This window comes from Boleophthalmus pectinirostris, unplaced genomic scaffold (assembly GCF_026225935.1).
Source record: "Boleophthalmus pectinirostris isolate CB_2022bp ecotype Guang Dong unplaced genomic scaffold, ASM2622593v1 HiC_scaffold_9, whole genome shotgun sequence".
NCBI lineage: Eukaryota > Metazoa > Chordata > Actinopteri > Gobiiformes > Gobiidae > Boleophthalmus > Boleophthalmus pectinirostris.
Genome location: NW_026571541.1, coordinates 3,916,487 through 3,934,061, shown reverse-complemented (window position 1 = coordinate 3,934,061; position 17,575 = coordinate 3,916,487). Strand labels below are relative to the sequence as shown.

Sequence of the window (17,575 nt, the reverse complement as noted above, 5' to 3'; positions counted from 1 at the left end):
CTGTCTACATTTCCAAAGCTCAGAATGCTCTGTTCCTCCTTGTGATGTCATATAGCAGTAGTTAAAGGTGCGTTGTGAGGATGTAACGATATCCAAATCTCTCGATACAATATTATCACGATATGTATCTCATGGTACGATACTTATTGCGATATTTTGAAGAAGCTGATATAATTGGCAAAAGTTTGGTGTGAATTATTACTGTCATAATCCCAATAATTCAAGTAAAAACATAGTTCTTCATATTGTCTGCACTGAAATGAATCATGGGATATGTAGTTCCCAATGTTTATAAATTGTTGCAACAATAAAACCGTGCATTTAAGCAAAGGAACTTATGATTGATATATTATGACAGCCCAAGATATTATTGTGAGACTTTTGACGATACGACATCACGATATTTTGGTTATTGTTACATCCTTAGTGCATTGTGTAACTTTTCTGGTGAAGGTTGCATCAAATTTGTTTCTCCATGGAGATGTTATTGCTGTATCTGGAATGTTTCACAGTATGACATTAAACCTTTCCATCTTCATAGAGACCAAACCAGATCGAGTTACAGGTCAGATCTATGGAGAGGCGACCCCGCTCACACTCAGAATGTCTGTTTTTCTAGGTATTTTTGGTATGTTTGTTTCTAGGTATAGTTTTTCCATTTTATTTTTTAAGCTATAAAACCACCTATGATTGAATAATGTAAAGTAAAGCTGTTTAATGTCACACTGTGGAACATTCCAGGCAATGACATATCCATAGAAACAAGCAGGTGACGAATCCACAACCAGAAAGTTACATAGTGCACATTTAGGGAGGGCTAAATAATCTTAATGATTCTAGTGAAGGTGTATGGAGTTTAAAAATGCAGTGGACCACTTCCTAAGAGAGTGTTCCTCCGTTTGTGAGACGAACTGAACCTAAATGTGCAGGGTTTGTGTGTTAAACGTGTGTGAATGAAACAAAACACAACTCCAGGTCTGTTTGTGATATGGAAACAACATTAGAACATGTATCAGAAAATGGACTAACATTAACCTCTGCTGGTCCCTCTGCTCCAGGCTCCTGGCTCGGCGGCGGCTGTCCACTCCCTGCAGCAGCACACGTCCACTGGGGCTGCTGCGGTCATGCTGAACCCCGGGCAGCAGCAGCCGTACTTCCCCTCTCCGGCCCCGGGACAGGCTCCGGGGCCCGCCGCCGCAGCCGCCCCCGCCCAGGTGCAGGCGGCGTCGGTCAAAGCCCACCACCACCATCACCACCACCACCACCTGCAGCCTCAACTCGACATAGAGCCTGACCGCCCCATTGGGTACGGGGCCTTCGGGGTCGTGTGGTGAGTCCTGAACTGTGCCCTCGCATCCTCACAGCAGAGAAGTGTTCCTAATTCACTTTATAATACACGCACAAAGTAATGCAAAGTGCTTTACAGAATAGGAAAGACATTAAAAGTGTATGTACATTTTTGGTTGGGGGTTCGTCATCTGCATGTGGTTTTATAGCTCAGAAATACTTAGAAAAACTGACTGTGATTAGGGTTGCCTCTCCACAGATCTGACCTGTAACTCAGTCTGGTTTGTTCCGTTATGAAAACAGAAAGGTTTAATACTATATTGCATTTAGGGCTGGGTATCATTAAGAAGTTGCCGATATGATACATACATCGATACATAGGCCACAATAAGATACATACCTCTGTACATAGGCCACAATGCGTACCTCGATACATAGGCCATGATACGATACATACCTCGATACATAGGCCCTGATACAATACATACCTCGATACATAGGCCATGATACGATACATACCTCGATACATAAGCCACGATATGATACATACCTCGATACATAGGCCATGATACGATACAAAGCTTGATACATAAGCCACAATACGATACATACTTTGATAAATAAGCCACAATATGATGCATACCTCGGTACATAAGCCACGATACAATACATACCTTGATACATAGGCCGTGATACGACACATATCTCCCTATAGTGCACTTTGGATTCGATATGGTTAAATAAAAAATAGAGGATATTGTAGCTGTGGCACTAAAAGTCTTTGTGAAACCACTTCTTGTGCAAATTTCATATGAAACACAAACATTTTACTCATCAAAATAGTGAAAATGTCAGATGTGTTGCATAAACAAGTTTCCTTCCTCTGAACAAGCAACAAAACTGTAACTGTAACAAAATAATTGAGTAAAATATACCACAAAAAACTCTTGTCGATACAACAGCCCACGATATCAATACTATATTATCAGATTAAACAATAAGATATATCAATATTTGTGTATTTTTGCACAAACCACATTGTGTTACTGCTTTGGAAGCTGTAAAGCACATCAGAGTGTCAAGCGTCACAGAGCGTTTAGCGGGAAACACAGGAAATAAGCACATAGTTTCAAAATATACTTCTGATGCCCTTTCAAAATAGGTTCTTTAAAACCGCTACAGTCACGTAAACACCAGGAGCTCCGGGAATGACTCATGATGAACTACAGAAAGTTTAGAGCGGTGGAGGAGTTTTACTTGTTCTGATACAACTCAAGATCCTAAAGCTCTTTAGGAAAGCTTCATGTCTGTCCTGTGAATGTGACTTTTTTAGTACCGATATTACTAAAACGAAGTATCAAAACAAGATACTGTATGAGAATATTTGAGTAACTATCAACTGGATCAGTGGATGGATGGTGTCTGATTTTCGACACTTTTGACTAGGGCTGTGTATTGCCTTAAATTTGACAGTACAATACATATCATGATATGCATGTCACAAATCAATATGTCACGATATAACCCGATAATAAAATAATGGTTGAAATATTGAGATTTATCAATAATTGCTTCTAACAATACAGTCAGCTACACCTTCATGAGAACATAATTGTACAAAATATAATTTATAAATATGTTTAAATCATCAGAAAAGTAAATGTAATTAATAAAAATATATTAAAAATATAATTTTTTAAAAATCTATTCAGAAGAATTTTGAATCGATTCGAGAATTGTGTGGTGAAGTATCATGATACATCAATCAATCGATATTTTTCTTGCACCCCTACTTTTGACAACCCTAGCTTAGATACACATAAGTTAAAGGTGCATTGTGTAACTTCCTACGCTTGAAATGTTCCATAGTATGAACAGCTCTGGTTTATATTTAATCAACTACAGGTGATGTTAATGCTCTAAAATACCTAGAAAAACAGGTATTCTGACTGTGAGCGGGGTCGCCTCCGCACAGACCTGACCTATAACTTGGCCTGGTTTGGTCTCCGTGAAGATGGAAAGCTTTAATGCCAAACTGCGAAACATTCCAGACAAAGCAATAACATTTCCACGGGAAAAGCACTTGACAGACTCTACCAGAAAAGTTACACAATAATGCACCTTTTAATACATCATTTTTCATTGTCTTTTTCGTTTTGCCATGTTGCCCTGCAGTAGTCGACAGGTTACAGAGGTTACAGGTGACCCATTTTACACTCCCACACATTTGCATACTGCATAGAGCCACATCCTCCTGTTGTAAGGCGACGTGCAGAAGCTCCATGTCCATTTTGTGAGCAGTACGTCTTTGTTCTGAGCTGATTCTTTTGGTCTGACTCATTCACTCCTAACGAGGCCACAGTAATTACTAGGGATGATCTCTAAACGGGATGGTCTCGATACGATATTTTCACGGTATAAATCATCTGTGAGATTTTCATAATGCAAATAATTAAGATGTAAAAATGTTTAATAAATAGGGATGTAACAATAACTGAAATATTGTGATATCGTATCGTCAAAAGTCTCACAATATATCGAATTTCAAGTTCTTTTGCTTAAATACATGGTTTTATAGTTGCAACAGCTCATGAACATTGAAAACTACATATCCCATGATTCATTTCAGTGCAAACAACAGGAATTTATTGTTTTTTTTACTTGAATTTTTGGGATTATGACAGAAATAATTCACACCAAAATCTTGTCAAGGTATTTTAAAAGCAAAAAAGTGTCCCATCTACAATTATATCAACCTCTTCAAAATATCGCAATAAATATCGTACCGTGAGATTTGGATATCGTTACATCCCTATTAATAACTGCTACTTCATCATGTTCATTGGACTAAACCAAAGCAAAGGATCATGGTCTATGTAGTCTGTTTTATGTCTCTCTGCTTAAATTAACTGTTATGGTGCAAAAAGAAAGAAACTTGTAACCCGATAAATTGCGATAACCCACGATTATTGTGAGACATTTGACGACACGGTATTCAGGATATTTCGGTTATTTTTACATCCCTAATAATGACTATATTAACTTTCATTCAATATATAAATGTAGGAATAATAATATACAGTGTTATTTTGGTGCTCTGTATTTATCGTGTGCACATTTTCTTAGCTACTGGAGAAAGATCTGGGCTATTTTTGTTGTAATACGATAATATTTGAGCTGTAGAAGGTTGTGACTTTTATGGCTATTGGTTGATTCTGTTATTGATCTGTTTTAAAAATACTTTACTAGGATTCTCTTGCATTTTTGTCTATAAAGTGTCATTATAATTGATCACAGTGTCTCGCTGTAGCATGTGTACATTTTCTTAGCAAATGGAGGGAGATTTGGACTATTTTGATTGTAGTACAATAATATTTGAGCTGAATGAAGAAGTGACTATTATAGCTGTTAAGGATGTAACGATATCCAAATCTCTCAATACAATATTTTCAAGATATGCATCTCACGGTACGATATTTATAACGATATTTTGTGGAAGACAACAAAATTGTGAATATGCTACTTTTCTCTCGTCATAATCTAAATAATTAAGATTTAACAGTGCTTACCAGACTTGCCAGTGTCAGACTTGGTCTTGTCTCGGTTTTGTCTCCGTCTTGAAGGCACTTGGACTCGGTCTTGTCTCGGTCTTGAAGGAGCTTGGACTCGGTCTTGTCTCAGTCTTGAAGGCGCTTGGACTCGGTCTTGTTTCGATTTTGAAGGTGCTTGGACTTGGTCTTGTCTCGGTCTTGGCTCAGTCTTGTCTCGGTCTTGAAGGCGCTTGGACTCCGTCTTGTCTCAGTCTTGAAGGCGCTTGGACTTGGTCTTGTCTCAGTCTTGAAGGAGCTTGGACTTGGTCTTGTCTCAGTCTTGAAGGAGCTTGGACTCGGTCTTGTCTCGGTCTTGAAGGAGCTTGGACTCGGTCTTGTCTCAGTCTTGAAGGCGCATGGACTTGGTCTTGTCTCAGTCTTGAAGGAGCTTGGACTTGGTCTTGTCTCAGTCTTGAAGGAGCTTGGACTCGGTCTTGTCTCGGTCTTGAAGGAGCTTGGACTCGGTCTTGTCTCAGTCTTGAAGGCGCATGGACTTGGTCTTGTCTCAGTCTTGAAGGAGCTTGGACTCGGTCTTGTCTCGGTCTTGAAGGAGCTTGGACTTGGTCTTGTTTCGATTTTGAAGGTGCTTGGACTCCGTCTTGTCTCAGTCTTGAAGGCGCATGGACTTGGTCTTGTCTCAGTCTTGAAGGCGCATGGACTCCGTCTTGTCTCAGTCTTGAAGGCGCTTGGACTCGGTCTTGTCTCGGTCTTGAAGCTGTTTGGACTCTATCTTGTCTTGGTCTCAAAGTCCGACACTCGACAAGTGATCAAATGGAGATAGATTTATAAAAACACTGATATAAATGTGCCAAAATAACTGTAAGACCCAAATAAAAAAAATTACAAATCTGGTTTAGATTTGGTCTCGATTGGCTGTGGTCTCGATCTTGTCTCAGTCTCGACCTTTAAAAGTCTTGGTCTTATCTTGGTCTTGACCCTCAGAGGTCTTGGTCTTGTCCTGGTCTCGGGGCCCTGTGGTCTCGGACAGGTCTTGGTCTCGATTAGTGCGCTCTTGACAACAACACCAGTGTTTTGTTTCATTCACGTACAAACCCTGCATATTTAATACAGGAAGTGGAATTGCCTACTTCTACTGCACTAAAGGTAAAATGCAGCTGTTAAGTTGAAAACTCCCACTTAATGACCTCACAAGGTGGTCCAGATCTTTGGAGCTGAAGACAGAGTAAAAATAAAGGAAGGAAATGTGTGAATGAGACAAAACACAGCAATACTCCACGTTTGTTTTTGATAAGGTAACAACATTCTAACATTGTAATGCACCTGTAAGTAGAGCTGTTTAAAGTCATACTGTGGAACATTCCAGGCAGAGCAATGGCATCTCCATAACAAGCAGGTGACAGACCCTCCCCAGAAAAGTTCCACAATGCCCCTTGAATATGCTTGGTTGCTCCTTTTGAGACCCTATTGAATAAGAGTTCCATTGTAGTCTGTGATATTATTTTTGGTCTGAAAAGCGCAGTGGGAGTCTGGGTGTAATACTTCCTGTAGCTTTCTTCCAGACAAATACAAACATTCAGAGAGTTGCGCACCGTGTGAGTGACAGCAGACACACAGCTATTTTAGGATTCAAAGTCTGGAGCTAAAGGAGCTAATCTCTCGAACCAAAACAGAGGATTAGGAAAAACATCACGAATACTGACATTAGAGAAGAAGAGAATTTTGGAACAGTATCATGTTAAATGGTTTTCCACCTTCAAGGCACGCAGAGCCAGTGGTGTAGTGGGGCTTTTAGAAGTGGGGGCACACGATTCGTGACGTCATCGATGTGATGAATCCCCCCACCTACCTACCTTTAACACAAAAAAAAAACAACACTCACTTTCAGTACAAACATAAAGGCGCCAGCCCAGTAAAAATCAATAATATTTAATTTTTTTTTTTACTCAAAATGAGGCAGAATCATGTTATTAACATTAATATTGTTCATAATCACCTACAGAACATAAATCATAGACTACAACACATGAAGCAGGACTGAAGCAGGACTGAAGCATGTCAAAACCAGGTCAAAACCAGGTCAAAACCAGGTCAAAACCAGGTCAAAACCAGGTCAAAACCAGGTCTAAATCAGGTCTAATCTTGAATTTGAAAGCCAGAGAGAGAGCTCGAGCCCGTGGAGCAGGGTGTCCACAAACCTGTTTTAGTCCTGTTTTAGTCTTGTTTTAGTCTTGTTTTAGTCCTGTTTGTTTTTTAGTCTGTTTTAGTCCTGTTTTAGTCTTGTTTTAGTCTTGTTTTAGTCTTGTTTTAGTCTTGTTTTAGTCCTGTTTTAGTCCTGTTTTAGTCCTGTTTTAGTCCTGTTTTAGTCTTGTTTTAGTCTTGTTTTAGTCCTGTTTTAGTCTTGTTTGCACAAAGGAACCACTCACCCATTCACACACACATTCATACACCAGTGTACGCAGACACAAAGTAATACAAGAATTCCATGCATTTTCTAGAGCAGGGGTTATTATCCATTGATTAGTGCAGAAAGGAAAGTTAGGCTTGAACACGATACGTATACAGTCGTTCTATTCAACAAATTTTTGTTATTCAGCACAAAAATTATATTCTTCAGTGAGATACTGGTGGCCCCTGAGCTACAGGTTGGAGACCCCTGTTGAAAAGGTCTAAACTCAGGGTCAGCAGTTTCTTCTTAGACAGGACAGTTGTTGTTTGCAGTGGACATTCTGTAATATGCATGTAACGATTAAAAAACATTTCTGGCAGAGGCTTCCTGGTTCTCCACAACCTGTCTATCTTGGGTTTATTTAATTACAGATATTTTTAGTGCTAGTGGGTTTGACTCATTGTGGAAAGGAAGGGATGAATGGATAGACCAGGTCATAACAATTCTTCAGGGGTGGAGTGTTCCTGGTCTTTTTATGATCTTTATTTAGCAGACGTTGCTTCTGGGGCTGCACAATATAACGCAATATTGCAATCGTAATTGGAGTTGGTGCAATTCTAAAATCACAAAGACTGCAATTATCTAGATAGTAACATCCTTTAATAATGTCCTTGGAAAAGAACAAAATATCCAGTTTTTGTAATCGAAAACTCTTGTTGTACCCTTATTGTACAATCATTGTTATATCCACTTATCATTCAGCACATGAAAGTTAGAACAGTATATTTTGGGGCTCTGTGTTTATTCTGTGTACATTTTCTTAGCAAATGGAGGGAGATTTGAGCTATTTTGGTTGTAATACAATAATATTTGAACTGTAGAAGGTTGAATAAATCACTTTTATGGCTTAGGGATTAGGGATGTGCAAAAATATCACAATATCAATATATCATATCGTTTAATATGATGATACAGCAGCCCACGATATCAATACTGTATCGATATATCGCCAAGAGTATTTATTGGTAGATTTTACTAAATTATTTTGTTACAGTGCTACAGTTTTGTTTCTTGTTTAGTGAAAGGAAACTTGTTTATGTGACAAATATGAGATTTTCATTGTTTTGATGATTAAAATGTTTGTGTTTCATATGAAATTTGCACAAAAAGTGGTTTAAGAAACACTTTTAGAATAATATCCATCATTTAGTTATTATTTTTTCTTGAACCGTATCAAATAGATATGAAATATTTCGTATCAAACCAAAAGTGCACTGTATCGAGGTATGTATCGTATCAGCAACTTCTTAATGATACCCAGCCCTATTAGGAATGTAACGATATCCAAATCTCTCGATGCGATATTTTAAAGATATGCATCTCTCGGTGCGTTTATTAATTTAGATTTTTTGTGGAAGCCAACAAAATTGTGAATGTGCTACTTTTCTCTCATCATAATCTAAATAATTAAGATTTTAAGTTGTTTTATCATGTGGATTGGACTGAAACAGAGCAAAGGACTGAAACAGAGCAAAGGATCATGGTCTATGTAGTTCCGTCTCTTTTTGCTATCACTGTTATGCTGCACCATAATAGTGATTTTAAGCAAAGAGACTTGAAATTCGATATATTTTAAAGGCCTTAGATATTACTGTGAGACTTTTGACGATACAATATCACAGTGTTTCGCTTATTGTTACATCCCTAATGGCTGTTGGCTGATTCTGTTCTTGATCTGTTGCAGCCTGTGCCTCCTAGATTGATGATGAAATTAGTCTGTCTGTTTAAAAATGCTTTACTAGGATTCTCTTGCATTATTGTCTGTCATGTGTAACTGGTATTAAAGAGTGTTTCAGTATTATAATGGATCACAGTGTCTTTTTGTAGCAGGATATTGTATTTCAAAATGTTTTATCATGACAGGCCTAGTTGTACATGTAGTTTAGACCTTTACGCACATGTTCTGAAGTGCATAGGATTCTTGTATTTGTTTATGAATTCCTTTCCGATATTTCATAGCAAAGTACAATATGATTAATAGGAAAAACAGACGCTTGCCCCCAACTGGAAGTATGACATCATCACATTGTTAAATCTAAAAACCACCCATGGAGGCCGTCCTTTGTGGTCTTAGCAATTAAGCGATTCAAATGAAAATCTTGTACCTTTTGGACACAGAAAGGTCCTCTATGGGTGCTCACAAAGACCTTCAAATCAGGCTCCATGAATATTTACAGAGGTGGGATTTATTCAGTTTTCTTCTTCTCACTCCTTTTCGAGCTCAAATATGAAAAATATGAATATGTGTGTGTGAAATGTACATTAAAAGAGAGAGTGCGTCAAATCCTTTTCTCCTTGGAGATGTTATTGCTTTGTCTGGAATGTTTCACAGTGGCATTAAATCTTTCTATCCTGGCCCGCGTCCGACAGAGCAGTGATTTAATCCGACCCAAGCCCGATAGGTAATATATAGGTTAATATATCTGTGTCCAAACCTGACACAATTAAAACCACACTATTTTCATCGGCCTAATGACACACGTAGGATATTGTTTGTGTTCCTCTAACGGACACAGAGACGCAGAATACAAACTCAGGATAGAGCGAAAATAATGAGAAGACTTTATTCCTCAAAGTGGTAAATTTAAAGTGTAGCCACATCCACATTATCCATAGAAACTGTCTCTGCAAATAATCACATCCAGTCCACAAAACCGCGCTGTAAATCCAGTTTGAAGCATTACAAGTAAAAAGGTGAGAGTAGTTCCTCACGTGTGTTTGTAGATTAGCGATGGTGACTCTACTTCCTGTGGACTTTATTGCCAATCTTTTAATGCTTTTAAAATCCTGTATCTACAGAAAAATCCTGGTTGTTTGCCTGACGAAGGCCTAGTGCCAAATCGTTGCACGGTTTGTCCTAATAAATTTCACAGTTTGCAAGTAAGACGATGTGCGGGATTTTTCTGTATGTTCTGGGGCTGCTCCCTCTCCTCCAACGCACCCGTCTCTAGTAGTTGATGTGCGAGGCTCTCATTCTCTCAAAATCCTGTATCTGAAATATTGCACCACATTTCACAAATAATAATAATAATAAAAACACAGTTTGGACTTGTATCTAAACTAGAAGTGCAGAGCTCTGATCTTTGAGCACTTAAGAGTCTCCAAGCGAGTGATTTTACTGTAGACAGGAAACAACTAACACGATCGCGCTCACAACTTTATATCCTGTGGTCCACAGACATGTCCTGCTGCAGCCATGAACGTCTCTTAAGATTCTCCTTGTGTTTGTGGTGTGCGCTTTTTGTTGCATGAAAAATCCTGTAGTGTATGACGACCTTAAGCTGTTTTTAATTTTATTGCGCTTTTGTGTCTGACTCGAGCCAAACATAAGTTCTATATCAGGGGTGTCCAAACTTTTTTCATCAAGGGCCACATATCTAAACACAGATGAAGCAGAGGGCAGATCGAGGGCCATAGACTGATGCTCAATACCGGGAATAATTGAAATATGTGCTTATTATGTTTATATGTTTAACACATTAGAATGAGCCATCAGTTATTCATGCTAAGATCCTCAAAACCACAAAAAACTTCCAGTAAAACATTAATTTTTAATTGATGTAAGGAAATTTGGCCCAAGTCACCTGGAAGCCTGAGGGCCAAGAAAAATTTGTCCGAGGGCCGCAATTGGCCCATGGGCCATAGTTTGGACATGCCTGTTCTATATATTTGTCAGAGTTCGACCGAGCCCATCGGACTTCGGTCGGGTTTCCATGCTCTATCCTGGAGATCAAACCAGACTAAGTTACAGGTTAGATCTGTGGAGAGGCGATCCGTTCACAGTCAGAGCACCTGTTTTTCTAGGTGTTTTTGAGCTATAAAACCACCTGAATAAACTGAATGGAAGGTAGAGCTGTTTAATGTCATAATGTGGAACATTCCAGACAAAGCAATAATAATAATAATAATAATAATAATAATAATCTGCGTGGAGAAAAGCATTTGACAAACCCTCTACCAGAAAAGTTACACATCGCACCTTTTAAGTGCACTAGATACATGTATACTTCTTGTGTTTATTAATCATCTAGAAATAGAAAAATCAATGGAAATGAAATGAAAATGAATGACTCCTCTTATTGTACTGTACTGTAACACATCTATAATCGTAACAGTGGCCTCCTCGGCGTGTTCTTTAAGGTGTTACTTGCAGACTGGAGGTGAGTGGAGTATAGAGCGATGGCGGTGAGATCTGGATTCTTAGAGCACCATCTGTTCAGGCCTTGATCCTATTTGCAGCAGGTTTATTCTGCCCAGAGAAAGCTGCTCCCGGAGACGCTCACGAGGCACCGCTGCTCCCAAAACAACCCAGGATTAGACTCCCAGGAGCGGGCAACACAGCTCCCAACACAGAATAATCCGACCCTTCACCTGGAGGAGAAAGGCCTATGCAATCTTTTCACGTAATGAGGTTGTCAGAAGTATCAAAAGTCAGTACTAATCGATACTAAAACTGGTATTGAAACTGGATATTCTGGTATTGAGCTGGTATTGATATGAAAAAAGACACATTCACAGGACAGAAATGAACCTTTCCTGAATAGTTTTAGAATGATCTTGATATTAGAGTATCAAGTATAAGAGCACATAGATTAGTATACGCCCTTGGACACTTTGGAACCTACCTGGACCACTGAGGGATTACACAGATACAGAATAAGATCTCACGGTACTAGAAAAGAAAGTACTATTCTTTATGCTGAAAATGTCATTCTATTGTCTAAATAAGGAGTGTTTTTAATTGTTATCGAGTATCAAGTTTATTCCTTAATATGAAAATCAGAGGAGAGGGTTATATTTATTTACTTATCTTTATCTTTGTCTTTGTCTTTATCTCCAGGTCAGTGACAGACCCTCGAGACGGAAAGAGAGTGGCCCTTAAAAAGATGCCCAATGTCTTCCAAAACCTGGTGTCCTGTAAGAGGGTTTTTCGGGAGCTCAAGATGCTGTGCTTCTTCAAACATGAAAATGTGAGTGGAATCTGAATGTAAATATTTTGTATTTTAAGGGCGCACTCACACTAGTCCAATCGAAAAGTACCCAAACACGGATAGGCCCTAAAGCTTTGGTACGTTTGTCCAGCGTGAACGCAATCTGTTACTATACGAGCTCTGTGTGTGCGCTGATGTCACTCAGACGAGGAAAACAGTGAATAAACTCTGCTCCAAAACACACGGAGAGTCTGCACTCACTTTTAATAAGGACTGTGACAGAGAGAGTCGTTTTGCAGCCCCTCAATCCTTTGCACTGTTATTATATCCAGAAACTCACAGAGGATCATCTCACAGCACGACTCAGATCTGTCTCACTATTTAATTTTTATTTATTTTTTGTGACTTATTTTTTATTAAGTATTTTATACAATAACAAAACAGGCACCCATATATACATACATACATCACTGATACACATGTTACACCCTGGAATACTACTGTTTTTTATAGGTACATAGCTGGAGCAGCGCTAACTATTAACTAAATTTCACTGCGATATTTAGACCATTTAGCCCATGTTGCGTAATAAACATCAGCTTGAAGCCTTAGCATGTATGTCACACATTCCATTTTATGAGTTTCTCCAATAATTTTTAACCAGTCTTCTAATGTAGGTGGATCTGGTTGAAGCCATTTACGTGTAATTACGTTTTTTGCACAGGCACAAAGGATTTTGAATAAATATCTGACATTGTTAGGTAAATCATATATCCCCCATGTATAGTGTCATCAATTTTATTGATATTTCAAGTTGCTGGATTTTTTTCTCCACTAAATCGATGGCTCCACTGCATGACATGTAACAAACAGCGTCACTCTGTCGTGATGTCTTCGAGCTGTGGCTCAGGTTGAGCAGGTGTAAGTGTGACCATAGAACCCAACACAATCACAGCTCGACAGTCCTAGTGTGAGTGCACCATAAATCATTATATATTAAAAAAAACAATGTATCAAAATGAGAATATTAGTCAAATATGACTCCTGTTTGTCATTGTAGTTCAGTGTAGGACTGGGCTGCTCCATCACAGCAGAAATTATAATCACGATTATTTGATTGACTATTGGAATCATAATTATTTCACTCTGTTACTAACAAAATTAAAGGCCCTATACCAGATTTTTACACACTTAAAACCATGAAAAACACAACAGTTTGCATTGTCCAAACATATTTCTCACTGTGCCTACGCTAATTATTCACAGCAGTGAATTTATACAGGCTTTTCACAACAGACTGTTTACAACTAACACCAGCCTTAAAACAATAAAAACACTTTATAATTAGATGCAGCACTCAGCAGTCTCATTATGACCAAAGTTTGTCTTGTGCTGAGGCAAGACAAATGTTCCTCAAATCAGGTAGAGCCCCTTTAACAGTCGTATCAAAATGTGACAGTAATATTGTGTTGCTCTACCCGTTTTTGTGTATTTTATAAACTGTTTGTGTTTGTGCTCAGGTTCTCTCTGCTCTGGACATTCTCCAACCTCCACACATCGACTACTTTGAGGAGATGTATCCTTTACTCACCACATCCAAATATAGGAGGAGGTTAGAATAGGTTGTGTTGACGTGACATTAAACATTGTATAATCCCTATTGAAACACGCTGGGGGTGTTCTACCTGTACGTCTGTGGCGTGATGTTCAGCAGTTACATGAAACAGAAAACGCACACCAAAATTCTTATAGAGGTGCAAATGCAAGGAACAGCAAAATAAAAGTGAAAAAATGCATCGCACACTCAGATGTTCAATAGAGCTGGTTTCTTTGGACTCTTGGATCTCGCGTCTTAAATCTCTGGTCCAAAGCAAGAAAAATATCTGACGTAGGCTTTTTTTGCCAAAACGTTATTTAAAAATATAAAAAATCTTTTGGACATCGGCCATCTGAGTGTGCTGTGCATTTTTTCACTTTTGTAACGTTCAGCAGTTACCATGGTGACTCAACGTGCACCGTAGCACACTGCAAAAACGCTTGGCCAAAATTTAAGATATAAACACTTAAATCTATCAGAAAATGAAATGATCTGTTCGTGCTGCAAGATCATTTTACTTGCCAAGTTCTCTTAAAATAAACTACCTCTAGACTAGAATTAAACAGTCTCAGAACCAGTAAATAAATAGTAAATCGGAAAACCTGATACAAGTTTTAAGATTTTGGCCAGATCAGAGAAATTTGCAGAGTAAGCTCAGCCAGAAAGTTTGAAGAATGATAACAAAATGGATTTATAGAGCACATTTTCAGGAGCCTGTGATCGATAAGAGCGTTCATGGTCCGGTTTAGGAGTTTGGTTTTCAACAAAAAGATGAGAGTGACTAATTAAAAAACTATCCTGTGACCATAATTTTATGTGAGAGACATCAGCTCACCTGTTGTAGTTCCAGATAAGTCACTTCTTTCTGGTCAGATCATGTTGAATTAAAGCTTAGAGTCTTGAGTAAGAGCTCCAGACAGAGCCGTGCCTCCAGTTAGAAATCTATCTGACAATTATCTAGCCTCTGAAACACTTGCTCTCATGTCATTGGTCAGATTTCTTGTGTGTTGTTGTATCCTTGACTCTGATTGGTCAGATATGTGGTGACTGAACTGATGCAAAGCGATCTCCATAAAATCATCGTTTCTCCGCAGCCTCTGAGCTCGGACCACGCCAAAGTGTTCCTCTACCAGATCCTCCGAGGTTGGTCACACTCCAAATGAAGAGATAAAAATCTAAAATTACATCAATTACAATGGAGGTTTAGAATGTGAATTAGTTTTGCATAAGTAGTATACAATGACATTTATTTGTTCAACCCCCTTCCACCTCAGCTCACACAACTACAAGGCAAGGCAAGGCAAGTTTATTTGTATAGCACAATTCGTACACAAAGTAATTCAAAGTGCTTTACAGAATAAGAAATACATTAAAATCATAATAAAAACAAATCAAAACATGAAGATTAAAATTAAAAAAGAGAGAAGAGTGCGGAATGAAAACCTTTCAGTTATCAGTTAACTACAACTACAACTACAACTACAACAACTACAACAACTACAACAAAACAACTACAACAACTACAACAACTACAACAACTACAACAACTACAACAACTACAACAACTAATACAACTAATACAACTAATACAACTAATACAACTACAGCAACTAATACTATGATTACTACAACAACTACTACAGCAACTAATACAACTACAGCAACTACAATAACTATTACAACAACTACTTCAAAAAAACTACTACAACAACTACTACAGCAACGACTACAACTAATACAACAACTACAGCAAGTTCAGCAACTACTACTGCAACTACTACAGAAATTACTATACTACTACAACAACTACAATAACAACTATGTAACAACTACTACTACAACAATAAGCACTACAACTACTACTACAAAAACTACTACAAAATTACTACATTACTACAACTAATACAACAACTACGGCAACTACCACATCTTTTACTACAACTACTACAACAGCAACTACTACTGCTTTTACAACAACTACTACTACAAAAACTACAACAATAACTACTAGAAGAACTACTACAGCAACTACAACAACTATTACTACAACTACTACTACAAAAACTACTACACAACTACAACTACTACAACTACAGCAACTACTACTACTACTACTACTGCAACAACTACAACAATAACTACTACAACAGCTACTACAGCAACTACTGCAACTAATACAACAACTACGACTACAAATACTACTACTACTACTGGGAAGCCATGTGTGGATTATGTTACAGAAAAAAATGTTTCAGAAAAAGTCTGCAATATTTCTCTATATGAAAGCTTTTCCAGTGGTGGTTTATAACTCTTCTTCTTAATCCTCAGGTCTAAAATATCTTCATTCTGCTGGCATTTTACACCGAGACATCAAACCTGGCAACCTCCTGGTCAACAGCAACTGTGTGCTCAAGGTAGGTCATGTCCAAAGTCACTATAACATTATTTCGAGTAACCTTACTTTACTATGCTTGTCTTTGGTTCAGATCTGTGACTTTGGTTTGTACTTCTACTCGAGTAGCATTATTTTGAAGTAACCTTACACTACATTACACTGCTTGTCTTTGGTCCAGATCTGTGACTTCGGTCTGGCCCGCGTGGAGGAGACAGACGAGTCGAGGCACATGACGCAGGAGGTGGTGACGCAGTATTACCGCGCCCCCGAGATCCTGATGGGCAGTCGTCACTACGGCAACTCCATCGACATCTGGTCTGTGGGCTGCATCTTCGCCGAGCTGCTGGGGCGGAGGATCCTCTTCCAGGCACAGAGCCCCATTCAACAGGTGAGGTTAAAGCGCCGCCGTGGAACTCTTTCTGGTTCCCGTGGGAAGTAATTTGCTGGAATAACCTTTAATTGAACAGTTTAAATCTACAGAATGTACGGCAGAAATAGCTCTCTAAATGGTCACATTTTATACGCCACTTTTCCACTTTCAAGGCACTCAAAGCACTTTACATGAAGAACCCACTCACCCATTCACACACACATTCATACAGCAGTTTACACGAATTTTGCCACAATAACAGCATTCATCTGTGGGAGCTGGAATCGCACCGCCAACCTGTGGGTTTGTGGTTCTGACTGCTCTACCGATGATCTTTTGATCTGATAATTATTGAACCTGTTCCATCTACTGTAACTATTCACTACAATGAGTTTATAAGCACATAAGAGTCCCGTCAAGTGGTAACGGAGGGAAACAGGGGCAGATTTTTGACATTCAAATGTCTCTTATTCAGAAACTATTCAGGACTATTGAAATAAGTAAAGTATCAGAATGTAGGAAAGAGTTACACTCCAACAGGGTCAAGTTAAACCTGTGATATTCTTTCAAGTTGTTGACAAAAAAGTTAAAAACTCATGTTGGTAACGGAGGGAATGAAATATGCAGCACTTTTTGGGCAATAAATCCAAACAGTGATAAGTCTTGGTTCTCACTTACATATCCTTAACAAACTGGTTTGAATATTTGCTTCATATAGTTTTCTACCATATGGTACAAGATTAGGTTGAAAAACCTCTTACTTTTTGACTCATGAGATTTTTTATTAAGAAAGGTCATGGTAACGGAGGGAAAATTGTGCAAACAAGTAGAAGGTGCAGGATTTTACATCATTTGTCGCTTTTTTCTTCTGAATACTTTAATATTACTTCAAAATGAAAGGAAACTATTTCTATAAAATATGTCAGTCCTTCCAAGCAAATTTTTATCATTTTAAATAAATTTTTTTTGGAAAAATCATGTACCTTCATCAACAGTTC

At 38.4% G+C, this 17,575-nt stretch overlaps 1 protein-coding gene across 1 annotated transcript in view; it reads left to right on the top strand.

Annotated features, from left to right (window-relative positions):
• nlk2 (nemo-like kinase, type 2) overlaps positions 1–17,575 on the top strand; it is a 50,854-nt gene that overhangs the window by 12,239 nt on the left and 21,040 nt on the right. Inside the window, exons 3-8 of the mRNA XM_020920486.2 lie at positions 1,059–1,330; positions 12,125–12,254; positions 13,736–13,791; positions 14,849–14,955; positions 16,141–16,226; positions 16,386–16,595. Of these exons, the coding sequence (XP_020776145.1) occupies positions 1,059–1,330; positions 12,125–12,254; positions 13,736–13,791; positions 14,849–14,955; positions 16,141–16,226; positions 16,386–16,595 (861 nt within the window). The remainder of the gene's footprint in view (positions 1–1,058; positions 1,331–12,124; positions 12,255–13,735; positions 13,792–14,848; positions 14,956–16,140; positions 16,227–16,385; positions 16,596–17,575) is intronic.